At 60.8% G+C, this 27,756-nt stretch overlaps 3 protein-coding genes across 7 annotated transcripts in view; 2 read left to right on the forward strand and 1 right to left on the reverse strand.

Moving 5' to 3' along the window:
- Positions 1 to 11,538, reverse strand: part of LGR6 (leucine rich repeat containing G protein-coupled receptor 6) — a 91,975-nt gene extending 80,437 nt beyond the window's left edge. Inside the window, exons 1-2 of the mRNA XM_033099468.1 lie at positions 11,409 to 11,538; positions 1,111 to 1,244 (exon numbers count right to left, since the gene is read on the reverse strand). The gene's annotated coding sequence lies outside the window, so the exon portion shown is untranslated. The remainder of the gene's footprint in view (positions 1 to 1,110; positions 1,245 to 11,408) is intronic.
- PTPN7 (protein tyrosine phosphatase non-receptor type 7) lies at positions 7,603 to 17,732 on the forward strand. 4 transcript variants are annotated; one of them, XR_004422244.1, is made up of 10 exons: positions 7,603 to 7,861; positions 8,928 to 9,088; positions 9,587 to 9,770; positions 10,024 to 10,108; positions 11,438 to 11,514; positions 12,442 to 12,556; positions 12,741 to 12,878; positions 13,202 to 13,327; positions 13,979 to 14,136; positions 15,463 to 15,576. XR_004422244.1 is itself a non-coding variant. In XM_033099470.1 (10 exons), exons 2-10 carry the CDS (start codon positions 8,967 to 8,969, stop codon positions 16,474 to 16,476), a joined length of 1,080 nt encoding a protein of 359 aa, XP_032955361.1. In that variant the 5' UTR covers positions 7,702 to 7,861; positions 8,928 to 8,966; the 3' UTR covers positions 16,477 to 17,732. The 4 variants fall into 4 exon arrangements, 2 of the variants coding, with proteins under 2 accessions (XP_032955361.1, XP_032955360.1); XR_004422245.1 differs by having other exon boundaries at positions 7,618 to 7,861; positions 13,217 to 13,327; XM_033099470.1 differs by lacking the exon at positions 12,442 to 12,556 and adding an exon at positions 16,383 to 17,732 and having other exon boundaries at positions 7,702 to 7,861; positions 10,027 to 10,108; positions 13,217 to 13,327.
- Positions 17,733 to 19,051: 1,319 nt separating this feature from the next.
- On the forward strand, positions 19,052 to 26,797 carry ARL8A (ADP ribosylation factor like GTPase 8A). 2 transcript variants are annotated; one of them, XM_033099799.1, is made up of 7 exons: positions 19,052 to 19,317; positions 23,757 to 23,837; positions 24,158 to 24,231; positions 24,840 to 24,933; positions 25,021 to 25,088; positions 25,274 to 25,344; positions 25,761 to 26,797. In XM_033099799.1, exons 1-7 carry the CDS (start codon positions 19,195 to 19,197, stop codon positions 25,808 to 25,810), a joined length of 561 nt encoding a protein of 186 aa, XP_032955690.1. In that variant the 5' UTR covers positions 19,052 to 19,194; the 3' UTR covers positions 25,811 to 26,797. The 2 variants fall into 2 exon arrangements, with proteins under 2 accessions (XP_032955690.1, XP_032955691.1); XM_033099800.1 differs by lacking the exon at positions 19,052 to 19,317 and adding an exon at positions 19,835 to 19,998.
- Positions 26,798 to 27,756: the final 959 nt, after the last annotated feature.

Genomic DNA, 27,756 nt, shown 5'->3' on the forward strand with positions numbered 1-27,756 from the left:
GCCACCTGGAGGCCAGAGCCGCAACTGCAGCGCAACCACCCTGAGGCTGGAACCCCAGGGCCCTGGGGGTGCCGGATGATGGCTACAGCGGGGGTCGAGTCCCTATTCTCTTCTTAGACTAGACCTTTTGCTCTCTCTGGTGTCTCCCACGCCAAGCTAAGGCGCAGCTCCCTTGCTCCCACGCCAAGCAGCAGGCGCGTGATCCATGGTCCATCCAGAGTGCACACCGACGCCGGCCATCCCCTATCGCCACGCAAGACGCTCCATCAACCCTCCTGGTCTCTGCAACCGCCGCTAACCTCCCGCGGCCCAGGGGCCGAGCGGCCCAGCCTGGCCCTGCCCAATTCACAGTTGCCCACCAGGCCCTGGCGTTGGGCCCCGTGTCCCACAATCTTTAAGGTCGTTTCTTTCCTCCTTGGAGGGTGACAGAAAGGACACACTCGGCCTCGGGCTTGACGACGTTTTTTATTCCGCACTCTGCCTGGGCGCTGCCCAGCCAGCGGAGATCGGCTATGCTGCGTGCAGCCAGTGACCGCTCAGGGCAGGCCGTCCGCCGGCGCGCTGTTCAGACAGTCGTAGAGATGGACGTACTGCGCCTGGGGACAGACACGGGGCAACGACCCCTCCCGCCTGCCCTACCTGATTAGAAGGGCTTCCTGAGTCTCCCGCCCCGACCCCTCGGAGCGCACGGTGGTCCACAGCGCCACCTGGTGGCTTCCTGGATGGCGCCTGCAGAACCGTCCCGGTGTCCCCACGCCTCCCCACGGCTGAGCCCCTGGTCGCATTCCACCAGGCTTGTTGCAGGAAAGGATGCAGAATGCCCCATGTTTGGTGCTTATCCTGGGCAGTCCACCCCGCATCTGTCTCCTGACCCATTCTCTGCCTACAGCAAGGTCAAGCGGACACAGTGAGAAGCAGCAGAGGCCAGTGGAAACCGAGTCAAGCTGGGACCTTGAGGAGCTGGTCCCCTCCCTGAGACCCTCAGCCATCTCCAGGTCTGACAAGCCTCACTCCTGCCTGACCAGCCCTGGGGGACCTGACGGCCAGGGCCATTCCTGCAAGAACGTGTACCATCTGGTGGCCACTTCCGGAAACTGCAGGCATGCTCACCGTCCCGTTCTCCATGCCCATGGTCAGCGTGACGACGACGTGGACCTGCGGCTCCCACACCAGCCGCCAGAAGTCCTCCAGAATGTTCTTGATGGCCCCTGGCTGGCAGTGAATTCCTGCCGGTGGGTGTAGCCCTGTGGGGGCAGAGGGCAGGAACATGTGAAATGGTGGCTCCTGGGTCCCCCAGATCCCACCAAGCACAGCAGTAAATAGCCCTCATCTGATTTCCAGGAGCGAGGACATTATGTGCACGCCTGTATGTGTGCAAACACATGAACGCCTGTGTGCCGCAAGAACTCCAAGGAGGGGTGGCTTCAGAGACCCCATAACGACCACCCCAGGCCCCCACCCCCTGGGAGGGGCAAGGAAATCCTAGAGGAAAATAACAAGACTGACGTGCCAGGAATAGTCTCCCAGCCGGTGCTCTTCACCAAGCAAAATCCAAAGCCTTCAGCCTAACAGTCAGGTGGCCCCTGCATCCAGCCCCAGTCTGCCCCTCCCATCTCATCCCCCACCAGCGACAGCCCCACTGCACACACTGTCCTTCTCTTCCATCACTATCCAATTTCTACTCATCCTTCAAGAGAGCAAATGTCCCCTCCTCCAGGAAGCCTTCCTTGATTGCTCGGATAGGCTCAATTTCTCCTTCCATGTGCCCTAAGCACCATGCTTGTTTCCCTTATTACAGCACTTGTCACTGCGGGGTGGATGTAACACAAACACACATGCCTGTGCGCACACACACGTACGAGCACACAGTAGGCCCCCAATAAACACCTGCTGGGTTGACCTAGGGAAACACAAGCTGGTGGTCCTCATGCATGACTGCCACACCCAGAGCAGGACTGCAGGTACCGCAAAGCAGCCCGTTGTCCAAGCAGACACCCCCAGGCAGCCCGCAGGTGGCCTTCCTGGGGGGAAGCTGTAAAGCCACAGCTGGAAGCGTCCCTGCCCTGGGGTGGGGGTGAGAGGGACTCCAGGAGGCCCTCAGGGCAGGAGGCTGGGTGGCAAGGCCCAGGCTCAGGCTGGCCAGGGAAGCGGGGACTGCAAGGTCAAGGAAGAAACAGATTGGGAATGACCCAGCCCCCCTGCATGACCACCTGCCTCCCTCTCTGTTGTCCGCACCCCTCGCCTAGAGCCTTCTCAGGGCCAGCCCCGCAGGTCCAGATGCCCTGGGCACTAAGTCCGCTCCCTCGTTCCCAGGAGAACCTCTTGAAAGACATGGGTCTCTGCGGCCTCCCCAGACGGTGGGTTCTTGAGGTCCCTCTAGTTCACACCCTCAAGGCCAGGTCCATAAAGCTCCTCTCTGCCCCTCCTACTTAGACCCCTGAGCCACTCAGTTTCTTCTCCTCCTCCAGGAAGCCTTCCCTGACTCCCTACACAGGTGGCCCTTCTGAGTCCTGAAATGTTGACCTGAACCATGTAAAACTCCCAATACTCATTGATTTTAATCTACACACACAGTTCATATGGTTCAAAATACACCATGCATATTCTTGCCAACGCATGTGATGTAAAGTCACAGACGTGTGTGTGTGTGTGTGTGTACGCCGTCCATTTACTTGTCAGTCTTCCTTTTTACACTGTCTATTCATAATTCTCAGCCTCAGCACCTAGCCCTGTACCGAGAAAAGGGAAGGCACTCAAGTTTTTGTTGGCTGGCTGGCCGGCCGACCGACTCGATGGCAGGAGGTGAATAGTGTTTGCAAATAGACTCGTGCAAAGCCCCACCTTGGATGGACGGACGGCCCTCTGAGTCAAGAATATGACACACGGAAGGGCAGAAAGTAAAGGAAGCTGGTCTCCACCCATCACCCAGGGCTGCAGGCAGGACTCATGGGTGCAGGCCTGGGCCCTCTGGGGTCTGGCCACGGACAGCAATAGCAATATAAACAGTTTGGGCCTTACGCCACCTCTCACATTCACTCCTCGCAGCACGCAAAGGGGACACCACTGTCACCACCCCTGTGAAAGATATGCTGAAGCACAAAGAAGGCAAGCAACTTGTCCAGAGACCCACAGCTGGCGAGTGGCAACAATGGGATTTAGAGCCCAGGCCATCTGGTTCCCGTCCCCATCTCCGCCCCAAGAAACCACCTCTCACAGCAAAACCAGGGCAAAGGCAGCGTGGCCCCTCAGAAGCTGTGACCTTGGGTCCTGCCCCTCCATGACCCTCAGCTCCCTCTACCATGCCGTGGGGGGTATGACTCACAGAGGGCTGTTTGCAGGGTTAAATGAGAGGAGGTTCAGTGAAAACTATCACATCACCTCACCTTTTCAGGGGGCATCTGCCAGGCGCTCTCTCTCTGAGCCTCACCCCTACTCTGTTGGATTCTGAAGGACCCCCTCCCCACCTGCCTGCTCTCTCAGAGGACAAGAGCTCAGGGGTGTCTGCTGTGCCCCCGATGTCCCAGCACTCACAGGTCCGCACTGTGGCCCTGGGTCCCACTGCCCAATGGGGCCCGGCAGTGAGCGTCAGCCCATAGGGGTGCCCAGGGAGAGGTGAAGGAAGGTGTGGCTGGAGACCCGTCTGACGCTGCAGGCAGCTTGGTGCCACCTAGGAGGACCTAGGAGTTCCATGAGCACTAGATACAGCCAAGTGGCCCCTCGGAGCTGCTCCAGGGGCTTGCAGGACCCTGGTACCCAGGGTGCACAGCACGACGACCAGGGGACACGGTGCTGCAGGAAGGACAGACAGTGCCAAGTTAGGCCTGGGAAGCGGCCCTGCAGCAGGATGCTGGCAGCGCCCCTGGCTGTGGGGAGCCCAGAAACTGGCCACAGGGGCTCTGTCTGGGCTCCCTCGGGGTGGGGGGTAGCAGCAGGCTGTTCTGCCTAATGCAGACCACCTGGGGGGCCACAGAGGGAGATGGGCCCCTGAGAGAAGGGACCCTACTGCCACCCTTACCTTGGTCAGGAAGTCCCAGAGCCAGAGGAGGGCAGCGAGCAGAATTAGGGGTGGAGGGTGGGGAGGAACAGTCTCCCCAGCCTTCCCCTTGCCCCTGCAGGCTGGCTGGTGGTTGGCAAGGGTGGGATGGCAGCCAAGAGCAAGGATTGTGGGTCCCTGCCACCCACGGCTGTGATGGGAGGTGAGATGCCTCTGGGGCCAGAAAACATCTCTCGGGCTACAAAGCAGCTCACCTCCCGCTACAGAGAGGTCCAGAAGGGCCCACCTGGCCACACACCCTCACGGCCCCGCTGAGGACGCTGATGTCCAGGGTGCACGAAGACAGGAGCTGGACTTGAACCTGGGCCTTCCCACTACTGAGCAGACGCACATCCTGCTCACAGCCCTCAAAGGGGGTCCTCTCAGCCTGGAACTTCTGAGGAGCTCCTGGAGCCCCCAGGATCTTGCTTCCTCCCCCCTCCTCTCCGGCTCCCCAGCCCCCACCTGGCAGCAGGTTCTGTGAAGACCACCAGGGCAGGGCTATGCAGTAAGCAGGCAGGTACAGAGCTGGACACCAGACAGCATCCGTGGGAGCCTGTCTTGGGCCAGCTGGGCAGGGAGAACAGGCCTGCAGACACCAGCTCGGCCAGAGCCTGGGCCGCCCGCCCTCCCCTGAGCCTCCCAGCCCCAAACCTCAGCGCTGCCCACCGGCCCCTGGACCCGGGCCTGGAAACTGAGCACTGCAGACTCAGCAGACTTCCCAGGCTGTGTGCACGTGTGTGCCATGTGCACATGGGTTCTGTGTGCACGTCCACACGTGTGCTCTTTCAAAAGAAGTGGGGGGAGAGCGCCCAGGCAAACTCATGTGAAAGGGAGGTCTCAGTCTGGCCAAGAGGTGGGGTACCCGCCCCACTCGCCCCCCCAGGAGCACCTCCAGTAGTCTCACAGCAGTGGGGGGGGTGTGGTGGGAACGTCCTGATTCAGAATCAAAGGCGGGGACAAGGATCATGACATAGTTTTAGGTAAGTGGTGTCTCAGACCTTTCCCAAGAGTCCCCACAAAAGGGCCTGCTGGGGACAGCACGGACCCCATAGGAGTCCATGGGGCACCTAGCCACAGAAGCACACCTGCAGCCCCCCACCAGCCTGGGGCAGCTGGGGATGCAGGTGCTGCAGAAAGATTCTGGCATAAAGCACCCTCCCCAGCCCAAGCCTCTCCACTCAGCAAGAAAAGTCCCACAAAGGCTGTGCCTCCCAGCAGCCACTCCCACAAAGCCACATCCTCTCCCCAGAGAGCCTCTGGGTCCTCCCCAGGTTTCAGAGCACCTTACTGGTCCTTCTGGAGAGAGCCAGCCTGGAGGCCGAGGAGGGTGGGGGTCGCCCAGGCATCCTGGCTCCCAGGGTGAGCCAGCCTGGTCTCTGCCACAGCTGTCCCAGCCAGCTTTCTGCCAGCCCTCTCCTCTTCTGCCTGAAGGCAGGCCTCGGGCACCCCACACGGGGGGAGGAGAGCCGCCAGGCAGAAGAGGTGCAGGGCAGACGGATAGCCAGGTTTCCCGGTGTCCCTCCCACAGCCTGGGACAGTGACCAGGGAGGAGGGCCGGGGCGCTGAGACCAGGGACGGCCCTGTGCAGGGGACACAGTCATGCGCACATGTGAGCTGTGAGGACATCATGTCTGTCTGGATGCGTGTGCACCTATGGGCACCCTGGGACATGGGGGTGGGGGCACAGGAGGGCCCCTGGGAAGAAAGGGCTGCGTTGTGGAGCAGTCGTCCTTTCTGCTGACTCTGGGCCTGGGAGACAGGGAGGGGCTCTCTTCTGTCCTAAAGTCCTCCAGGGACCTCTAGGCCGCTTCCCTTCCCCCTCCCCCCGACCCCCGAGCCTGGATGGGGCAGAGTCCCGACCAGGCAGAGCAGATGGGGTGTCCCAGGCCCCAGGCCAGGCTGGGGAGAGGCTTGTGGGCGGTGCTCTCACCCCTCCAGTGAGCTCCACGTCACACCTCACACCTCCACGGCTGTCCGGCTATCTGGGTGTCCGGCTGTCTGGGCATTTCCAAGCAGGAGGAGGGCAGGAGGCAGACACACCCAAAGGGAACTGAGCCCCTGTCTTGCCACACCCACACCCCCAACGGCCTTTCCACCTCCCGACCCCCAGTTTCCCTGCTCTCTGCCTAAGACCTCAGCTCCTCAAGTTGCTGCGGGGTTAGGGTTCTCACAGCCAATGGGCTCGGGCCATGGCAACCTGGGGCACTGGCCACAAGTGTGTGTGTGTGGGGGGTTTGGCCACTTCCTCCCCCCACCTTGTGGTCCCCTCGCTTCCTGTTCTTGAAAACAATCACCAGCTTGGCCCAGAGGGGGTGGCTGTCTTTCCAGTCCCCTCCTGCCCCCCCTTTGGTCCCCAAGGCCCCCACTATCTTCCAGTGGAAACACTGTTGGGTTGAGATGGTAAGGCCGAGGCCAGCCCCAGGTCACTCCCCGCAGGTGTCCAGGGACGCCCAGGCTCCTACCCCTCCCTGTGTCCTGGCACCACTACCCAGCTCTGAACACCTCCTCGCAGGAACAGCCCCCGCCCCAGAGGAGCACACACCAGGGACAAAGGAGCCAGGGCCAGCTGGCCATGCAGGGCTCCGTGAAGGGCCTGTCCTGGCCCCTGACGCCAAGAGCAAGGGCAGTGCCAGGAGGTGGCCAGGCCCCAAAGGGTTGCCCTGCTCCCCTCAAGCCCCCTCCCCCATGGGCCGAGAGGCCAGCCCCTCCCCGCTGCCTCTCCTGTGTGCCCACCCCTGTGCCTATTGTAACGTCATTCCTTTTCTGCTGTCACTGTTTGATGGCTGAATCAGAGAAGTGGGAGGAAGAGAGAGGACGGGATTGTGCGTGTTGGGGGCCAGGAAGGGAAGGGTGTTCGGAACGTTACAAGCTAAAGGGAGCAGAGCACAGGCAGCATGAAGCAGCTGGGCTGCTGGCCAGCCAGGGGCCTGCCGAGACCAGGCTGGGGCGGGGGGCACTGCAGTCTTGGACTTGAGGGCCACTCCCCAGGCCCCAGGCATCCAGGCGCCCCAGCAGCAAAGGAGACATGGGAGTGCCCTGGCGTGAGAGCCAAGATGCCCCACTATCTGTAAGAATTCTGAGTGGGAGTCTGGGTTCCGGGAGGCCTGGAGGGGGTTGGGGCCCGGGAAAGCCCCCCAGGTCCTCCTACAAGCTCTCTGCTACGCCCTTCCCAGGTGGCTGGCCCAGGTCGGACCAGAGGCAGCTGGGAGCTGGGGTGTGGCTTAGGGCCTGGGGATGACCCGTCTGGCCTGGCCTGGGCCTTTCCTCCTCTTCTGCTCTGCAAAGGCGCAGCCTGTGCCCGACCCTGAGCTCCCAAGACTGGAAGGGGCAAACGTTTCCGGGGCGAGGGCTCTGAGGCAGACCAGACAGGCGGACAGCAGTCTCTGGCCAAGGTCAGCTTGCACAACAGAAGCCTGGGTTCTGTGTGGGGGGCAGCATGGAGCTAGGGGTCAGCTGAGCTCTGGCAGCAAGCAGGCAGAGGCTGGACGTGGTGAAGACCAGACAAGCACCGCAGAGAGCAAGACAGTTTGGATCTGGGGGACCTGGGGTGGTCAGGAACATCAGCTGTCATCCATCCCCAGGAGCAGGGCCTGGGGCTCATGGCAGCAGAGCTGTGACAGTGCCCGCCGCCCGCCCTCGGAGGGCGCCGGCAGGAGGCACCTGACCCCTGGCGGTGGCGAGAGGGCAGCGTGCATCTGGGCGTGCGTGGGTGGCTGCAAGGAGGGGCGGAGGGAGGAAGCTGGCTTCCTGGAGCCTCCTCAGCCTCAAAGACAGACGGACAGACAGACATCTGGCAACAGGCAGCCTGGGGGCACAGCAGCTTCGGTAAGTGCTGAATGGGGGAAGACAGGTCCTGTGGCCCTGGGGTGGTGGGAACCCTGGGGAGACAGCACGCATCTCTGAGGAGGTGCGTTGGGGGCCACAGGGCCCGGATGAGAAATGGGTGCAGGTCTAGCTGACGTCCCCGAGGGCCAGAGCAGGGGGCACAGGGAGCTGCCAGGAGAGCAGAGCGAAGGAGCCCTCCTGGTGCGAGAGCCCCTTTCTCTGCAAGGGCCATCCACCTCTGCAAGGGCCTCTCTGTCCCCTCACCTTGGCCCCCGCGGCCGTAGGGACCCGAACATGCCCCCACCGTGTCTCAGAAGCTGTGACCCTGGCTCTGGTAGATGGGGACTGTCCCCAGGAGGAGATGGCCCCACCACCTCCCTGCCCCTCTCGTGCCCCCAGCTGTGGCCTCTCCATGCGCTGCCGCTCAAGGGCTTGGTGAGGCCATTTCCTGTGACGGTTAGGGAGCAGGAGATGGGGGTGGGGCAGAGGGGGAAGACGCACCCCCAGTCCAGCTCCTTGGACAGAGACCAGAAGCCAGGATGAACTTGGGGGGGGGTCTGGCAGCAGTTAGGACCGAGTCCTGCAAGGGGCCAGCAACCAGCACGCCTGGGTCCCCGTCTGGGTCCCCACCTGGCTCCACGGCTTCCCTAAGCCTCAAGCTGCTCACTCCAAGAAGGCCGACTGGCTGGGCTCGCAGGTGGTGTCGCGCCCCCTCTTCTACTCGGAACACCCGCTTCACATTTCCTCCCTCGCCTTCTCTCACCTGGGTCCCCAGCTCAGAGCCCTGTGACCTTTGGGCTCTGGCAGCCCCTCCCCACCTGTCTGCTCCTTTTGGATTCTGTCCTACCTTCACCCACACTCTCTATTTCATCTTGACCTTCCTCGGACCTAGACTGCCGGCCCCCCGTGGAAACCCTGTCCTTCCCGTGGTCAAAACAATACCACTTTGTGGGGAACAGAAGTCCCCCCAGTGAAAATGAGCCAGAGGGCAGAAGGCATCTGGGCTTGAGAGACTCATCCCACCTGGCAGGCCTGAGGTCAGCAGCAGAGCAGCTGTCTCTTTCAGGAGAGCCTCATGGCTGCGTGAGCCTCCCCTGGGCCCAGCATGGTCCAGGCCTGTGGGGGGCGTTCCAGAGCACAGCTGCCAGCCTGGTCTTTGGGGACAGCCATGACCCAGCCTCCCCCGGCCAAAGCGCCAGCCAAGAGGCACGTCCGTCTGCAGGAGAGGTGAGCTCTTTCCTGGGGGTGGGGCCTTCCAGCCCTGAGCCCTGTCCTGTGTCCCCTCCCTGGGCCCCACCAGCCCTGACAGCTGCGTCCACAGGGCCCTCAGGTGTTGACTCCAGTCTGGAAGGGAAACCCAACGTGCTGATTTGCATGTCATTTGCATACCCTACATGTCTGGGTGCAAAGTCTCATGGCAACCTTGCCCATGCTCCCTAAGCCCCAGGTTGAGTGGAGGGGTCCCTGGAAAAGGGGGCCAAGCTCTGGGGGGCCAGGTCAGGAATGGGAAGAGGTGGCCAGCGGGTGCAAGTGCCTGGGTTCCAGGCTGCGCTGCTGTGGCTGACCAAGGGAGAAGGGCTAGCAGCAGGGGCCTGAAGCTGGGAATTCACTGGAATTCACTGGGCCACAAGTTGGGGGAAGACCAGAGAGGCCTCCTCAGATGTACCCCGGGAGCAGAGCGAATGTCACCAGGCATCACCAGGCCCTGGCTGTGTGTGCCTGTAGGCGGGGCTCCAACGTTGCTTTGGTGCTGGACGTGCGGTCCCTGGGGGCCGTGGAACCCATCTGCTCAGTGAACACACCCCGGGAGGTCACCCTACACTTTCTGCGCACAGCTGGACGCCCCCTCACCCGCTGGGCCCTGCAGCACCAGCCACCCAGCCCCAAGCAGCTGGAAGAGGAATTCTTGGTAAGAGCCTGGGGTTCACTCTGCCCCCCTGATGCAGAGGCAGCCAGCTGGCACTGGTGCACCCTGGGCCCCTGTGGGTAGAGCTCGAGGGAGGACACTGGCCGGTGCTCCTCTTCTGCCCTCCCTCCATCCAGACCCACATGCTCACTCCAGGAGGGACCGAACAGCCAGGGCCTGGCTCTGCCAGAAAAGGGTGGAGGGGCAAAGGGGGCTGGAGGGGTCTCGGCTATTCACGCATGTCCTGCCCTGCCAGAAGATCCCCTCAAACTTTGTGAACCCCGAAGAGCTGGACATTCCTGGCCACGCCTCCAAGGACCGATACAAGACCATCCTGCCAAGTAAGGACCACGGCAAGGGGGCGAGGGAGGTGGCTCTGCCCCGGGGCTTGGAGACGACCGAAGGCAAGACGCACGGCCCGGCCAGGGAAGGGTGGCCGCACGTGGGCCTCTCCCCTTGCAGACAAATCTCAACACCACACACTGGGCAGTGGGGCCTGAGCACCAGGGAACAAGGCAGAGCCACGGCACTGCTCCAGTGCTCGTAGGGACGCATCTCCTGAAAGGACACCTGAGTTGGGAACTGTGGGGTTATTATCCCCATTTTACGAATGAGGCAACTGAGGTGCAGAGAAGTTGCATAGCTTGCCCAAGGTCACACAGCTAGTGACACCAAACCTGCTTCCTGCTCCTCCTCACGTGTGGGAAACACCTAGCAAAGGTCTGTAGGGAAAGAGGCAGCACCGCTGTGGTCCCCAGAGAGGGGCTTTGAAAATCTGGCATGGAGGCAGGGCAGTGGCTGGCAAGGGAACAGTGATAAGGATGGAGAGGGAGGTCACGGGGCGGCAAGCCTGACAGACTGGGCACAGCGGCAGCCTGAGGCCCGCGAGCAGGTGGCCCATGGGGACGCTCGCTCTCTCCTTCTACCCCCTCAGAGGATCCTTATGGGGCCGACCCACCTCAGCAACGTCCAGTCCTGGAGCCTCAGCTCAGGGCCTCTGCCCATCCTGTCCCGCTGCGCCCAGCCTGTGCCGGCGTGGGCGTGGGCGTGGGCGTGGGCGTGGTGGGGCTGTTGGCTCTCTCGGCAGGGGGGCGGGGACAGCCCTCCCCGTGTCCTAATTGTAACCCGTCCCGCAGCCACCACAGAGGGAAGGTCCCTCTGTCTGAACTTCCTGGCGCCCAGGGTGCTGGGAAAGTGGTGCCCGCTCCCTTTCTCACGAGTAGCTTCCTCGTCCTGAGTGGACTGGATCCGGAGGACAGGCTGGCACACACTTCATCGCTGTGTGACTTCAGGCATCTCACTTGTCGGATCCCGTATTTGCCCCCAGAAAAGCTTCCTCCTAGGGCCTGTCTTCCTTTCCTGACACGATGCTACCCATGCTGCCCTCCCCGTGCTGGCTCAAGTGCCCTCCGTCAGGTCTCTGCTGCCCGCCCCTCTCCTGGGCAGCCCATGCCCCCACACTGGTTCACCTTCCCGAGTGGCTGGGTCATGCCCCTCTCCCGGTCAAAGCACGCTGTGGCTCCCTACTGTCTACACGGAAAACAAGCCGCAGCTACACACAGGTGCTCTGATGAGCACAGAAACGCGAGATGGCCAAGGGGGGCTCCACACACTGTGGCCCGAGGGGGCTGACCGTCTGACCTCTGATCTCTGCTGATTTCACGTCCTAGATCCCCAGAGCCGCGTCTGTCTTGGCCGAGCACAGAGCCAGGAGGATGGAGACTACATCAACGCCAACTACATCCGAGTGAGTGGCGGCCGTGGGGGGAGGGGACGTCCTCAGGAGCGTCTCCTCGCGGGGCAGTTGGCTTCCCTACGCCAACTCATTGCTGCTCTGTCCTGCCAGGCTGGCATGGAGCCTGAGCAGGCTGACACCCCCAAGAAAACGGGCTGAAATGAAGGGACTCCCAGGTCTCATGAACCCACCCTATTGCCTCATCCCTGACAACCTAGAAATAGGGAGGCAGCGGGCATGTTGAGGACAATTTCAAGCCTGTGGCTCGAAGCACCTGAAAGGCTAATGGCACCTGAGGCCTGCAGGGGAGGTGCCAACACAAATGGGCACTCCTCGCTGCCTCTGTGCCCGTCTGTCTCTCTCTGTCTCTCTCTGTCTCTCCCCACCCTCACCCCCACCCCCACCCGCCCGCCTTTCCTGCCCACCTTACCTGCCGGCCATGCAGCCCCTCCTTTGTGGACATCACGTGGGAGCCAAGCTCTGCTCTGCCTCCCACAGCTCAGGCCCCAAATACCGGATGTGAAAGCAGCGCCCTCTAGGGGCCGAAGCGGGTAGGTCAGCGGTGAGGCACAGACAGGTGGAAAGGGTCAGGCAGGGACCCTTGAGAACGCCATCCCCCACCTGCCGGCAGAAACCAGGTGAACAGAGGTCTGGAGTTCACCACCATCTTCGGGCAAGAGGCTGAGGGTTCTGAAGGGGAGAAAAGAGGGCTGACAAGAGTGTGCCTCATCTTGCTACTAAATACATCAAAGCAATATGTAAAAGAAGAAACATTCATTCAACAAATATTGAATAGCAGTTTCTGATGACATGCTAAGAGGAAGCAGCAGGGAAGGAGACAGCATTTAAAGAGGACCTGATACGCACAAGACTCTCAGTGTACTTTGATTTTAACGTGCAATACACTCCTGCGAGACAGAGATTGTGCCCAATTTACAGATGAGGAAGCTGAGGCTCACGGAAGCAGGTGGCACAGCTAGTCAGCAGCCGAAAGGGATTGAACCCAGGCGGTCCTCACTCCAGAACCCACGTCCTCTGCACCATGTGGCTTCCGGTGTGTGTCTGTGTGTGCACGTGTGCCTGCATGTGTCTACGTGTGTGTCTGCACGTGCACGTGTGTGTCTGCATGTGCACGCTCACTGGCTTCAGCCTGATCCTAGGCTCTGCAGAGTCTGGGGCTTCCCAGAGCTGTCTGTCACTGCGTCCCCACCCCTTCTCCTGTGCACCCGCCTCTGCAGGGCTACGACGGGCAGGAGAAGACCTACATCGCCACTCAGGGGCCCATGCCCAATACAGTGGCAGACTTCTGGGAGATGGTGTGGCAGGAAGACGTGTCACTGATCGTCATGCTCACTCCTCTCCGCGAGGGCAAGGAGGTAGGAGGAGAGCCACAGTCCTCGGTGATGCAGAGCGCTGCACGCCTCACCCCACCACACACACACACACACACACACAGCTACAACTCAGGGCAGCTCAGGACTCCCCTGTGAGCTGAGAACACCTACAGCCAGGCCCAGCTCGCCCCTCTCAGCAAAGATCCCGCAATGTACTCCAGGGAGGCCCTCCAGCCAGAAGGTGGGCTGGGGAGAGCATTTCAGCTGCAGGTGTCAAGCCCAGGAGAGCCCCCAAGTGGGGTGGGAGGTGCGGAGGGGCCCATCCCTTTCTGCTCCAGCTGATGTGCCCTCCCCCTGACTCCCAGCTCCCTCCCTCCTAGAAATGTGTCCACTACTGGCCCACAGAAGAGGACACCTATGGGCCTTTCCGGGTCTGCGTCCAAGAAGAGAAGCAGCTCCCAGAATACACGGTTCGGCAGCTCACCATCCAGGTACAGGACAGGTGCACAGGGAAGCTGGGCCACCCCTAGCCTCTCTGGGACTCGGGGACGACCTCCCCTGGGAGCCAAGGTTCACTCATCTAAACCTCCTTGAACCCACATCTGAAAGAAGTGCTTGTGGCACAGGACTGAGAGACTGGGTGCCTGTCAGGGCCTCCAGTGTAACGGGGCAGAGGTGACAGAACAGGTGGGAGCCAGCAGGAAGGGCCTGGGGAGCAGGGCTGGGGCCCTGGAGTCCTGAGGAAGCAGCCTCAGGGAGTCCAAATCCAAAGAGCTGGACATAGCACATGCAAAGTGCTTAGAAGGGCTTCTGTGGCTGGCAAAGTGCTTCTCTATCCACTCGTCACCCTCCCAGCCTCCTGGGAAGTGAACCAACGCTGTCAGTGTCCCATTCTCGAGGTAAGGCACCCGCCCAAAGTCATGGGTTAGTTGGAGGCCGAGCCAGGACTTGCCCCTGTCGCGGACAGCGCTCCCACCAGCACTTGGGAGGAGAGGGTGATGAGCAGGAAAATGGCTGGGCCTACGGCTCGGGGACTGTAACCAGCCCCCTGGGACCATTCCAGCCTTGGCCTCCGCTGGTGCCAGCGCAGAAGGCTGGCAGAGCCACACCTGACCCAGCTTTCACACCTGTCCCCATGCCAGCACCAGGACAAGTGCCGGCCAGTGAAGCACGTCCTCTTCTCAGCCTGGCCTGACCACCAGACCCCAGAGTCGGCTGGGCCGCTGCTGCGCCTCGTGGCTGAGGTGGACGAGAGCCCAGAGGCAGCTGCCAGCACCAGGCCCATTGTGGTCCACTGCAGGTATGGCGCCCACCCTCCATGCAGCCCGTGGGCCAGGTCCCCTTGCCTCCTGTGGGCCTCTCCTGGGCAGGCCCAGTTCTCACCGACAGGAACCTCTTGCTTCAGCCAGCGCTCCGTTAGTTCCTCCTTCGTGCAGTTCCCTAGTGTGTGGGTGGACATCCAGGCACAACGCAGGGAGGCAACACAGTGTCAGGAAGACGGGGGTCTGCTGGGGCAGGGGATCAACAGTCATTGGACAAGGCCGGATGAGAGCCTGCTGCCGTCAGGACGTGTGAGAGGCTAAGGGGACACTGTGAACAGGATGGGGGACTCTGCCCTGACAGGTGCACAGATAAGACAAGCAGGATACAGTGCGGTGACAGATGGCACAGGGCACACGGGGTCACAGGACCAAGTTGCCCACTTTGGCCAGAGAAGGTTTTCCAGGAGAGGGGACATCTAAGCTAAGCTGAACCATGAAAGGTGACAAGGGTTGGGGAAGTGTCCCAGGAAGGTGGCACAGCATGTGCAAAGGCCTGGAGACGGATGTTCAAATCGACACACTGCTGGGAGTAGCTAGAGGCTGGGGGCCAGGAGGTCTTAAGGGGACAGTGAGGACAGGTGAGGCGGTAACGCCCGGTGACCAGGGGCCCTCATAGCGGCTGAGAAACTTGGATTTGCTTTAGCTACAGTGTAAAAAGTGGGTTGGGATGGAGTAGGGGGCGTGCAGCGGATAAACCTAAAACAAGGACACCGTCTGGGGGTGGGGGAAACAGAGGCAGGAAGTCCAGACAGAGGGGCTCCCGACCCCACACACAGTGGCCCGTGGACCTCAGGCTGGGAGGTGACGAGCGGCTTCTGTCAGGGATTCACACAGGGCAACTTGCTAAGAAGGGGGCTGAGAAGGTTTTAAAATGACGGCCAGATGGAGTGATGGAGAGAGAACTGTGGGAAGGACCAGTGGTGGGAACAGGCTGAATGTCAGGAGCTTAAAGAGTCTGCACTGGACAGAAGTCCTGGTCAGATGAGGAGGGCTCGGGGGCCAGCCAGTCCCGCGTGGGCACTGTCACTTAGAAACCGCTGTTGACTGCTAAGAAGAGAGCTCATCGAAACCCACACAGGGACCCCAGGGCGACGAGGCATAGGTTTAGAGCGAGGCCAGTGAGAAACGGCACTCGTCCAGTGCCAGCTACGAGCTGCACAGGTGTTGCCACCTTTCTCCAGCCCCATGTCCCCAGCCCCCAAGTGCAGTGGGCTCAGTCCCCTGCTGCCTTCTCTGGAGTTTGCTCCCTAGACCCACGTTCCCCACTCCCCTGTGACTTCCCACTGCTCCCCGCCTACACCCAGTGCAGGGATTGGCAGGACCGGCTGCTTCATCGCCACCCGGATAGGCTGTCAACAGCTGAAGGCCCGAGGGGAAGTGGACATACTGGGCATCGTATGCCAACTGCGGCTGGACAGGTGGGTCCGTGGGTGTCAGCAGGAGCAAGAGCGTGAGCGGTCCCCGTGCGTCGCGGGGTCAGAGCGCTTACGGCACTTCCTGTGAGAAAGAAAGGAGTCCCGTCTGCTTACAGAGCTGTTTCTCTGGCAATAGCCCCCAGGAAAGAATCTGAGCGTGAGCCTTAGCATGGGGGCCTGGAGTGAAATGGACCGCTCTGTGGGCTCAGCCGTGCCGTCAGCGCTCTTTTGTTTTTGTCTTGCTGTTTCCCAAATCCCTACTCAGGGGTAAGGTGGGGGCATGGCGTACGGTTGGTTCTAGATACGAGGGATACTACGGATACAAGTATCTAGATACAAGGGATGCACAAAAGTCACTGCATTTAGAGACAGAGGACCAGGGAGCAAATGCTGACTTGCAGCTCACCGAGCAACCACGGTATTTCTCTAGGCCCCGTTTGTCTGTCTAGAGAGAAGTAATGGCCCCTTCCGCAGAGGGCTGCCGTGAGTGAACGTGTGTGAACGTGGTTTGGGAACATGAGAACCTGCTGTACACATGTATGGGGTTATTAGTTTTACTTTTAAGATCGCGGGAAGAGGAAATCTTGGGGCTCAGGAATGTTCCTGGCCCGGCCTGAGGGTCAGGGGCCTGTCTGCCCCAGGAGCTGCTGGTCCCCCAGGACCATGCTCCTCACGTGGCCCACCCCAGGCTCAGCCCCTGGTGGGGAAGGTCTGAGGGGCAGAAGACGGAGGAGGAAGCAGAGAAGAGGAGTCAGTGTGACGGGTGTCAGGCTCACCCTTGGGACTCATGGCATGTGCTTGTCCCACAGGGGGGGCATGATCCAGACCACGGAGCAGTACCAGTTTCTCCACCACACCCTGGCCCTGTATGCGGCCCAGCTGCCAGGGCAACCCAGCCCCTGAGGCCTGGCGCCCTCCCCAGGCCTGGGAAGGCGGGTCTGGGGAAAGCAGGCCTTGCAGCCTGGGGACCCCAGGATGCACACGGGGAAGCGAGTGTGTGCGGTCACAAGACACTCACCAGCAAGGACCAAGGCCAGGCGCCAGGTCTCCACCACTGGCCACGCCTCTGCTTCCTCCAGTGGCCCCAACGGGACACCAGGGTGAACCTCAGTTGTCTCTCTGAACTTAAGGACCAGAGCTAGCGTTTCAGCAGATCTGAGAGACACCAGGTGTCCTGTGAGCTTCAGCCTCTGCGTGTATGACACGGACACCATGTGCTTTGCTGCCATTAAAGGGAAAACAATCAGAGAAGCTCTAAAAACTGTCCCAGCTGTACCACTTCCTGAGCTGGCAAGAGGGTGATCCCAGGACCATCCCCGCCTGCATCTGCCCAGGAACACGCCAGACACCAGAGCTGGGAAAAGTCTGGCCTGACGTTGGTCATTTTCCTATCACTGACTGCTTCCTCACCCCACATGTGAGGGCTGGATGCCCCCAGAGAACAAGGACCCAGATTCCCCCTGAGCCCACACGTGTCCTAGGAGCACAGGTGACCAGGCCTGGCAGCTGAAGTCTCTGGAAGAGGGAAAGTGGGGACCCATCAGAGGCCCAGCGGGCTGCTCTGCCTCTGAGCTGCCGACCCCTCACCCCAGCTATTCCCTAGGGAGGCCCGCATTGTCTGTCCTTTCGGAAGATCCCCTGGGCACCTTGGAAGCACCAAGGAAGGCAAGGAGACAGAACCCACCTGATGTCAGACGACCAGCGCCGCCCTGCATTTGCAGAGGACACAGGAGAGCGTGTTGTCCCCACGAGCAGTCTTAGTTCAAGCCCTCCATGCAGACCTGGCTCAGAGTGACCGGGCCCCGGCTAGTCCACCTGGAGACCTGCATCCCCTCACCATCTGCACAGCAGCACCTCCAGGGCACCGGCTCCAGGCAGCACTGACCTGCACCTCCCAGGAAGGCAGGCAAAGCCTTTGGCCTTGAACCTGACGGGCTGCCCATCGCCCAGGAGGCACCGTCTCCCGGGCACTCAGCCCCTGAGGTCTGCATGTGCTGATGCCAAGTCTCCGGTCCCAGAAGCAACCAGGGGCTCCTCACGCCAGACCTTGCTCTGAAGGACACACACAGCTGAGACTGAGATGGAGGTTGTCTCCTTCCTGACTCAGGAACTGCCCTCCCTATAGTCCCAGGAAGGGGCTCGCCCACACCTGTCTCCCCGTGACACTGGCCTGAGAGGTCCTGCCTGGAGCTCAGACATAGCCAGATGGAAGCAGCTACACAGACGGCGCCAGCCCACAGTCTCCCCACCCTGGGCCCCCACAGGACGCCACCCTGTTCCAGAATGTAGAAGGCAGAGCTCTGCAAAAGAGACCGAGTGGGAAAATAAAGATTCTTGCAAGGCTGATTCCTGTCACCTCTCCTCTGTCTTCTCAGGCCTCTGGAGCCTGTTTTTAGCAATCGAGAGAGCAAGAAACCACAGGCAAGGAGCAGCTCTAACCACGCATGTGCACTTTTCCAGCTCTTCCGGGATATGTGAAACAAAGTGAAACTGAGTCAATTTAGGTCCCAGGGCAGGCTGTACCTTAGGAGGTGGAGAGGGCTACAAGGGCAGAGACCGGAAAGACAATGCTCAGTACCCAGAATGCTCTGGGGCCAAGACTGCCATTCTCCACTCTGGCAACTATGTGGTCGCTGGGGTCATCTGGGTGGGTGTGACAGACACAGTTGGCACTGATAGTTTATGTACATTTGACAACCAAGTACTAGGGGGCACCCAGCATAAGTTGGGGACTGCCCTGAAGCCTGGGGCTGTCTGGGCTCCCCCAGCCCCAGGGCTCAGTTTGGGTCCTCTGCGGAGGGCCCCCGGGCAGGCCTTAGGCCTCCCACCATCAGTCCTCCAAGAAAACTTTGGTATTTACCAAATCAGACCAACTTTTCCATTTGCCACAGAGCTTCCTCACTGGACGGCACACCCCACTCCACCCCACCCCCAGGATTTTTTCTTAGTATCATGGTGACATTAGTAAAAATCAGCGTCAACCTGAAACAACTATTTCACTTTGGGTCAGAGTCTCCTAAACAGGTGGTTCAGGTAAATTGTGAACAAAAGATGGGTATGGAAACGCCCAACACGGTGTTCCCCTCCGTTAGGTACGTTGGAGGGGGGGAGGGCCTCCACGCCCAGAGATCCTCACGGGCAGAGGGATTCGGGGAACAAAGCCTCCGTCTCCTCCCTCTCACAGAGGTCCTCCCGTCCTGGGAAGTGGGTGAACCACCCCCCCTCCTGCTTCACGGGCACCTCACCCACCTCGGGCCCACATCCTTTAAGAAGGAAGCGGGTGCAGTCGGGCGCGGCAGCCGGGGAAGGGGAGAAATAAACCCAGACCTCTCTCCCCAAGTACCCTGGACGCCGGCGGCCGCTCGGGCCCGGTCCCGAGCCCGCGGGCCCCCGCGCACCCTGCCCTGGCCCGGCTCCGGCGGGAGGCGCGCGCGCTCGGGCGCGAGCAGGACGCGGCCCCGGCTCGGCTCCGGGCGCGCGGGGGGCGGCGGCGGAGGAGGCGCCGAAGCCACACCCAGCGGCGAGCGGATCCTGCCGCGAGTCGTCCCGCGCCTAAGCCCCGCGCAGCCCGGCGGACCCCGCGCACCGAGGCCGCTCCGGCCGAGCGCGAGCACAGCGACCATGATCGCTTTGTTCAACAAGCTGCTGGACTGGTTCAAGGCCCTGTTCTGGAAGGAGGAGATGGAGCTCACGCTGGTGGGGCTGCAGTACTCCGGGAAGACCACCTTCGTCAACGTGATCGCGGTGCGGGGCGCGGGGCGCGGGGCGCGGGGCGGGGCGGGGGCCCGGGGCGGCCTGTCCCCGCCCGCCGCTCTCTGGGGAACCGGGTCGCCGCCTGGCCCGGCCGGGCGCCGCGGGGAGGAGAGGCCGGGCGCCTGGGGCCTAGCGCGGCCCATGGAGACCCGCGGGCGCGCGACCCGGTCTCCTGCCCGGCCGGGGTGGCACGGCTGGGGCGGGGGACCAGAAGACAGGGCTGGTACCCGGGACCTGCGGCCCCAAGGGGTCACGAGGCCGGAGGGATCCTATGCCCGCGGCGACCAGCCCCCGCCGCCCCCGCGCAAGGGGGCATGACGGAGCGAAAGTGCCGGGCCTGCCAGCCCTGGTGCGGAGGGTCGCGGCACCGCGGCCGGCCGAGGGGCTAAGGGAGGGGGCCTGGGTCAGGCCAGCCCCACCCTGAGGCCTTAACCCCTTCTTGCCGGAAGAGGAAGCCCCGGCGCTATTGAGGGGGAGGGGTTGTGTCCCCTGGGAGTAGTGGAATCAGCTGAGGCCCTTGGCTCGGGCCCAGACCCCTCCTCCTGGAGCCCCTTCTCCACCAAAGCGGCCGGCAGGGGTCGGGGAGGCTGGCATCGGAAAGCAGTTTGGAGTCTCCTCCAGGCTCAGAAGTTGCAGGAGGAGGTGCTGGGGACCAGAGGACGAGTTCGAGGGGTACGGCCCGGTCTGGGGACAAGGGAGACAGTGGCTCTGAGGGCTTTCCGTAGTCAGGACGCAGGTGGGCCAGTGAGAGACTTTCAGAGCCAGGGCAGTGGTGGGGAAGGAGTTAAAGTCTCCTCCTCAAAAAACAGGGGGCGGGGGGAAGATGAGCTCTGTGGTGTGTGAGCTGAGGCTGCAGTAATGGTTGCGGCCTGCATTCCCCAGCCTGGCTGGACTGGGCTTGTAGGGCTCAGGAAGCCTGGGGCAGGGCTGGGGTTGTCCAGGGACCTGGTCCCACTCCCTAAACTGGGGTTTCTGAGAATTGTGGATTGGCCAGAGACCGGCCAAAAACGCTGATGAGACAGGTCAGCAGAGAAGTGTGGCCCAGCAGCCTTGGTACCCCCCTGCCTGCACTGTTGCCCAGTGTCCCAGAGGAACACTGCCTGAGACGGGAGGGCAGAGGGAAGGCTGAGGGGCCAGGTAGCTCCCATCACACGGTTGGGCATGGCTTCCTTTCTCAGACATGCTCTGCAGGTGACCTCTGCCCCTTCAGGCCCACGCTGGGTTTTGTGGTGTGATGGTCTCTGAGCCAACATGCTCCCGGGCTCCTGTCCACCTGGCCCTGGGCCTGGCCAGAGAGCGCGGCTGAGACTCGCCATTGACCTGGGCTCTGTGCTCTTTGCGGGCCTAGTGCCTAGATCCTGAGCTGCAAGCGGGATGCATTTAGACAGGGAGAACTCTGTGGGCTCAGGCCAAGAGGAGAAACAAGTCTCTGCCACCCTCCTGGCTGAGTCTAGGTGTCACCTCTGATCCCCATGGGTTCTCACTGTTAACCATGCTCCCGGACGCCGTCCCACGGTGCCCTGGTGGCTCCGCTTCCTTGTCAGGGGATCTCTTCTAGGCCAGCGTCACATCCAGAGACTAGGACACTACAGCAGGTCAGGAACAGGACCCGAGTTACAGACTGCACTGGGTCAAGAGTGCCCGTGATGTCCAGGGAGAGTCCCCCTCCCCGACCCGTGTCCCCCTCCCTGGCCCATTCATCTTCGCTTTTGATGTGAAATTTGCCCTTCAATTCACACATTCTAAAAGTGCAAGCAAATGTCCCTTTAAAGATGCTTCCCAAGAAAAGCCACCCCAGGGCTGCAGTGTCAGGGTTACTCCAGGTTCTCAGGTCCTCCGGGTGCCTCAGCGTGCCCTGCTCCGTGCATAACCACGGTAGAGACAGACGGAGCCAAGCGGGGACCCTGAGCTCTGTTCCCGTGCCCAGCACTGACTCTCTCACCTCCGTTTCCTCTGCTTTTGGTCTGTTTCCCCAGCCTGTCCTCCACCCTGTTTTTGTGTTCACTATGTGAGGTCCGACTGTAAATAGAAACTGAGTTGATAGAGCAGACTGATGTGAGCTGGAAAAACATTGTAGTGAGACTTTACAATGCTTCTGAGAAGCTTACACTCATCTTTTGAGTTCTGAAATATGTGATGTTCGAAAGTAGATGTTTTGCCTAAGGGAGCCGAGAAGGCCCTTCTCAAATATTTACAAGTGTGGACGGTTGTGCTGAGGAAGAACTAATCTTGGGGCACCCCAGGGGAGACGTAGGAATGGGTGGGAGTTACAGGAGGGTGGCTGTTTGACTCATTCTAGAGAACTTTGGGAGAGTCGGAGCTGACCCAGGGTGGAAGGGGCCAAACGGGATTCATGTCAGAGACAAGAGGTTGAACCAGCTGACTTTAGGGTGACAGTCGTCACCCCTCTTTATCCACGGGGATACATTCCAAGACCTCCAGTGGGTGCTTGAAACCGAGGCCATATGTAGACTATGTTTTGCCCTGTACATACATACGTGCCTGTGATAAAGTTTAACTTGTTAATTAGGCACAGTAAGAGGTTAGCAACAAATAACGAGTAATAAAATAGAACGATGATAACAATAGACTGTAATAAAAGTTATGTGTCTTATTGTCCTGTACGTACAGCATGGAGACGCTGGACAAAGGGATCGTTCACATCCCAGGTGGGACAGAGCAGGATGGCACGAGATTTCATCATGATACTCAGAATGGCGTACAATTTAAAATTTACAAATTGCTGGTTTCCGGAATTTTCTGTTCAATATTTTTGGCCTGTGGTTGGCCGCGGGTACCTGAAACTGCAGAAAGTGAAACCGTGGATAAGGAGGGACTTCTGATCGTCAGTGAGGAGCTTGTGACACCAGGAGGTGTGAGCAGGGAAACGAAGTTTTAACGGGTTCCAAATGAGCTCCGACTTCTAGCAGAGCTGGAGATGCTGGAGGCAGGAGCCTGGCTCCCTGAGGGTCCTCCTGGCACTCTCACCACGATCACCTTCTACCAGGCTGGGCTTTTCATTTAATAGGAGCCGGTGGGTCTTCTGGCTGTTAGAGAGCAGTGATGGGTCCTCATGCTGTACAGCCACCATGTCCAAGCATTTGGAACCCTTATTTGCCAATGTCTCCAAATCCAAAACCCTTCCTGCCATTTCATAGAAGGAAACCGCTCCCCCACGACAAGAGATAAGCAGTAACTGGGCTTCGTTCCTGACTGTTTTCACCGGCCGGAATGGGGGTGGAGTAGATGTTAGTCCAGCCGGTACCCACGCCGCGGCACCCTGCTGGGAGCTGGGGGACTGTAGGACCTGGGGCTCTCCTTCAGGGCACCCCCTTTTACTCAGTGATGCCGACTGTCAGGGGCTCTCGGACCCTTTTGATATCTGATAAACTCAGAGGCGCTTTCCCCAGAGAGCACACGACTGTGAGTGTCAGGGGCTCAGGGGTCCCCAAGCCCGTGTGAGTCCACGTTGGGGGCCTTCTCTCCATCGTCCTGAGCAGGATCTGGTTGATGAGCTGGGTGGGTCCTGCAGACAAAAGCGAGTCAGGGCTCTGTCCTTTACATGGGACCCGGGAGTCTCCAGTCAGGCTCACAGGCTCTGAAGAAGAAACCATCATCCACACCTTGCTGGTGGTCAGAGCACTGACCTCTTTGCGTGACCCACCACCCGGCAGAAGAAAGTGGCCTTGTAAAGGAACAAGGTTGTCACCCCAGGTTCAAGGTTAAGTCCGTCCCTTCACCTCCAGCCTGCATCTGGGGGAGCCAGCAGAACGTGGAGATGACCCTGGAGGGGGTTTGGTCCGGCCGTAGGGGTGGCCTGTGGCTTCTTTAGAACAGTCTGGAGGTCTTGGAGACAATTCAGAGGGAGAAACAAAAACTGTTAGAGTTTAAAAATGGGTTCTGGGGAATAGAATGACAGCCAACTCCTAATTATTCAACATTTACTAATATTCTTAATATAGAACGGGTCCCTGCCCCCAGAAGCTCTCATCCAGGGGGATACACAGAGTCAACAGATGCCCACCCCCACAGGAATGGGGTGTAAATAAGCACCACCATGGTGTGCCCTGCATTTTGGGGGTGGCTGGTGCCCCAAGTTTTGGGCTTGAATATTTCCATCTCGTTGGAAACACGTCTGCTTCCCTTGTGACCCCTGACTGTCCCGCGGCCCATTTAGGTCTGCTGGGAGGTGCGAGTTCCTCTCCACCAGGGACCAGGTCCTGCACTGGGGCTTCTGTCCCGAGGGGACTGAGTAGACTTGAGAAGGGCGTCCAGAGACTGGTGGGCCTCTTGTTTCACAGGTGGTCTCCAGGTGGGGCTGATACGCCGCCCCTGCCCTGGGGCCAGGAGGAGCGGTGGCCTGGTCCCTGGCACCCGCAGCCTTGCCGTCTGTGGGGTTTGCACTTTTCTGATTGTGACTCTCCCTCCAGTCAGGACAGTTCAATGAGGACATGATCCCCACTGTGGGGTTCAACATGCGGAAGATCACGAAGGGGAATGTGACCATCAAGGTGAGTGAGCGCCGGGGACCCGGGGGGCAGGGGCACAGGGGCTGCAGCAGGCCGTGCCCAGGCACCCTCCTGTGTGTGTGTGTGCGCGCATGCGTGTGGTGTGTGTGTTGGGGGGGTGCAAAGCAATGGGGGGAGGGCACCTGAGGCCCTGGGAGGAGAAGCTGAAGGCAAGCAGAGGCTTGGGTCCCAGGTAGTCGAGGGGCTTGGAGAGAGGAAGAGGGTGGGGGCAGGGGACCTGGGCGGGGGGCGGGGGGGGGGGCAGCAGGGGAGTACTTGGTGGGCTGCCGGCTGCTGACCCCGCCTCACCCTCTCTTGCTCAGCTCTGGGACATCGGGGGACAGCCCCGTTTCCGCAGCATGTGGGAGCGCTACTGCCGGGGAGTGAGTGCCATCGTGTAAGTGCCACAGGGGCTCCTCGGCCTGGCTACTCATGAGTCCTCAGCCACACCTCACTCTGTGGGGCTTGTTTCCCGTCTGGTAAACGCTCTGGGCGCCCACAGCCAGTCTGGGGCCAGAGCGTCAACCGGCGGGCATCCCTGTGCTGTCCCCACTATCTCCCTGAGTCCCCCAACCCAGCGCCACCACTGGCCTGCATTCTGCGTGTTTACATGGTCATTCCCTTGCTTTTTAAAAATAATTTTACCCTCATGTGCACGCCCTAACGGAAGATGGTTGTTTTCATTGTGTTCAAACTGATTTCTACAAGACATCACGGAAGGAAACCTTCCGGGCCTTCCTTTGCTTTTTCACTCAACCGTCAGAAGGTCACCGTGGGAGGGACTCTGGGGAATCCCCGAGGGCCCAACTCAGGGGCTGGGGGCCCAGGAAGGGCTTCTCCAGAGCCCACTTTGGAGGACGGGATACTCAGGCCTGGCAGCCCCAGCACATGTCACTGCCATCAGTGCAGAGAACGTTCCTGGAGCCCCTGCCCAGGCCCAGCTGCCCGGGAGAGGTGACCAGGCCACAGCTTGGTCAGCACGCTGCCCCGCCCCACCTTCCCCAGGTATATGGTGGACGCCGCTGACCAGGAGAAGATTGAGGCCTCCAAGAATGAGCTGCACAACCTGCTGGACAAGCCCCAGCTGCAGGGGATCCCTGTGAGGCACTGAGGAGTGGGGGTGTGGGGGGCGCCACAGGGGTGGGGGGCCGCCCTGGACCTGGTCCTTGTGCCTCGTCCTCTGTAGGTGCTAGTGCTGGGTAACAAGCGGGACCTCCCGGGAGCACTGGATGAGAAGGAGCTGATCGAGAAAATGTGAGTGGGCGACCTCTGCCCCTCCTCCCTGCTCCCTAAATTCCCCAGGCTCCAGAGCCAGCCGGCTCGCTGCAGCGCTCAGTGTTCGCCACACGGGGGCAGCAGAGCCCACCTTCCCAGAGCATTGCCTCACCTGGTGCCCTCGCCCCAGGGCCCCGGCACATTCCACTCTGGTCTTCCCCCAGGAACCTGTCTGCCATCCAGGACCGAGAGATCTGCTGCTACTCCATCTCCTGCAAAGAAAAGGACAACATTGGTGCGTGGGTCTGGGGGAGCTGCCGCGTTCTAGGACGTCGCGGGTGTGGGCGGAGGGGACGGGTCCTCTGGGTGTTTGGGGCAGCGACTCCCACAGCCTGTCACTCCAGGACGGTGCTTGAATCCCAGAGCACTGTAGTTCCCCTGGGGGAGGCCAGGTTCGAGCACCACCCCTGCGGGCCCCGCCTGGCTGTGGGATCGCCCCGCCTCGGGCCTGTGACTCCCTGCCCCCTTCCGCCTCTCAGCACCCAGACGCCCCTGCCACCTGCCTCGGGCTGTTTGGAGCCCGATGCCCCAGGGTTGATCCTGGCTGCAGTTTGGGGGGCCCTGGGCTGACGTCACTGCCTCAGGTGTGTCTTGACCTCCCCGCGGGTCCAGCCCCGGAAGCCCTGTCACCTCTCTCTTGTCCCCTCCCAGACATCACACTACAGTGGCTTATTCAACACTCAAAGTCACGGAGAAGCTGAGACTGCGGCCCGCCCCCTCGGACAGGGACCCACCATCTGATCCTGAAGCCGAGCTCCCCGCCCACCCCACTGTCCCCCTAAGCCCACCCCTCATCACTGGTTTGGGGTGGGGCCCTCTGGGGATCCCAGAGGCCTGTTCTGCTGAGGTTTGAACTCCTGTTTTTATTGTAAAATAAATCGCCCCCTTCGGGTCCCCTAACCTCTCGCCCTTCCCTTCTCACCTGTCCCTTCACCCTCCCCTGCTTCCTTCCCTCCCCACAGCCCCGGCCCCCAGCCCCTGCCCTCCCCTCACTCCTGTCCCCTTCCCTTTTCAACACTTCTGTTATTGTCCTGTGTGTATAGTATATATATGTATATATATTTTAATTTTTTTAATTTAAGCAAAGACTAAAATCAACCATTTGATGCTGCAGGGGTGAGTCAGGATCTGGGAGGGGAAAGCTGTGCAGGCCGGCTTGGGGCAGGCCCCGATCAGGAAAGGTGGGGGCTGGCACATGGCGCAGGCCCCAGCCTGGGCACTGGTGGCCGGCCCATGTCCTGTGCATTCCCACTTCCCGGTCTGGCTGTCCCTGCTTGCGTGTCACAGGCTGCAGGAGCCCCCAGAGGCACCCCTCTCTGCCCCCAGCCTCCGTAGGGCCCCCAGGTACAGCCAGCTGCCAGAGACCACCGTGCCCTGGGGGGGGCCAGCGCCAAGCGCCCGCAGCCCCTCCCCCTCCCAGGCCCCACTCCACGGGCACCTCATTTTCTGTTCTCATTTTGCAGAGTTGCACAAGGAGAGAACTTGGTGTGGGAGGGGTGGGGGGTGACTCTTTGGGTTTCGTGTTTGTTTGTTTGTTTAATTTAATGATTTGTAAAGTGATGTCCCTCTTCCTTTTTTACACTTTTCAGCTCATATCTAACCTCTGTTTGGAAAATGATTCTTGTAACTGTACATTTTTTTGCCTCCTAACAACAACAACAAGAATAAATTCGCAATTTTGTGCTGGGGGCGCGTGTGGTGCCAGTAACTTGTCCGTAGATGGCATGGAATGACTGGCGGGCCCAGGGCCGCCAGCACCCCGTACACGGGACACAAACAGCCACAGAGAGGCAGGCACGCGCCCACACAGGCTCACAATGGCACTTCTCAGCCCGGCCTCTGCACGTGCGCCCGGCCCTCACCACCTCCTGTCCTCATCGGGCCTTCCTGTGGCCTCAGCTGGGCTTGCAGCTGCCAAGTGGAGCCAAGGGGTCCGTCTAAGGAGCTGCTGGGGGCCCGGGTCATCATGGCAGGAGCAGCTGTCCCTACCTGTTTCCTTAGAGCCAGAGCAGGACCTCACCTGCAGCCAGAGTTGGGGGGAGCCAGCTCTGTGTCCCCACCACCCACCTGCAGTCGGTGAACTGTCCTCAAGGCAGAGCCTGGAGGCCTCCCTCCTGGGGTGCTGCTGCTGTCCTGGGAAGGGCAGTACCCTCACTGCCCTGCCCAGGTCCAGCCCTCTTCCCACCTTCGGAGCTGGTGCCTCCCCTCGCTGCCCACAGCTGCCGGCCCTGCTCACCCAAATCCGAGGCCATCTTGACCCAGTTTTACAGTCAGCTCCACCTCCCCCCAACCAGGAAATGGAGCAGGCCCCGCAGAACACACCGTGCTTCTCCTTCCCTCCAGAACGGCCAGGGCGGGCCTGGGCCTGCCCTGTTGGGTCTGAGCTCCCCCAGCCCATCCTGCTGCCCAGGGCTTCCTCCTGGAGGCGTCTGCCAGTTGTCAGAGAGACGCCTGCCTGCCTGGAAGGACGGAACCATTGCCAGAGGAGATGGGGAAACCGGGGGCAGATGGAGCTCAGTGGTTTGGGGGTGCCTTCCTAAGACATCCCTTAAAACGCGTCCCCTGGTGAAGTTGGAGCTGGGGCCCAGCTGCCCCTGCTGTCTGGGTGCAGGCATTGGCTCTGCCTGGAGGCTCTCATTCTCCCGGG

Source organism: Rhinolophus ferrumequinum, chromosome 27 (genome assembly GCF_004115265.2).
Source record: "Rhinolophus ferrumequinum isolate MPI-CBG mRhiFer1 chromosome 27, mRhiFer1_v1.p, whole genome shotgun sequence".
Lineage (NCBI taxonomy): Eukaryota > Metazoa > Chordata > Mammalia > Chiroptera > Rhinolophidae > Rhinolophus > Rhinolophus ferrumequinum.

Coding starts and splice junctions, on each gene's coding strand:
- ARL8A (XM_033099799.1), top strand. CDS start 19,195: ATGATCGCTTTGTTCAACAAGCTGCTGGACTGGTTCAAGGCCCTGTTC. Junction 19,318..23,756: donor CCTTCGTCAACGTGATCGCG/GTGCGGGGCGCG, acceptor CTCTCCCTCCAG/TCAGGACAGTTCAATGAGGA. Junction 25,345..25,760: donor CAAAGAAAAGGACAACATTG/GTGCGTGGGTCT, acceptor GTCCCCTCCCAG/ACATCACACTACAGTGGCTT.
- PTPN7 (XM_033099469.1), top strand. CDS start 8,967: ATGGTCCAGGCCTGTGGGGGGCGTTCCAGAGCACAGCTGCCAGCCTGG. Junction 9,089..9,586: donor CACGTCCGTCTGCAGGAGAG/GTGAGCTCTTTC, acceptor GTGTGCCTGTAG/GCGGGGCTCCAACGTTGCTT. Junction 13,328..13,978: donor TTCGGCAGCTCACCATCCAG/GTACAGGACAGG, acceptor TCCCCATGCCAG/CACCAGGACAAGTGCCGGCC.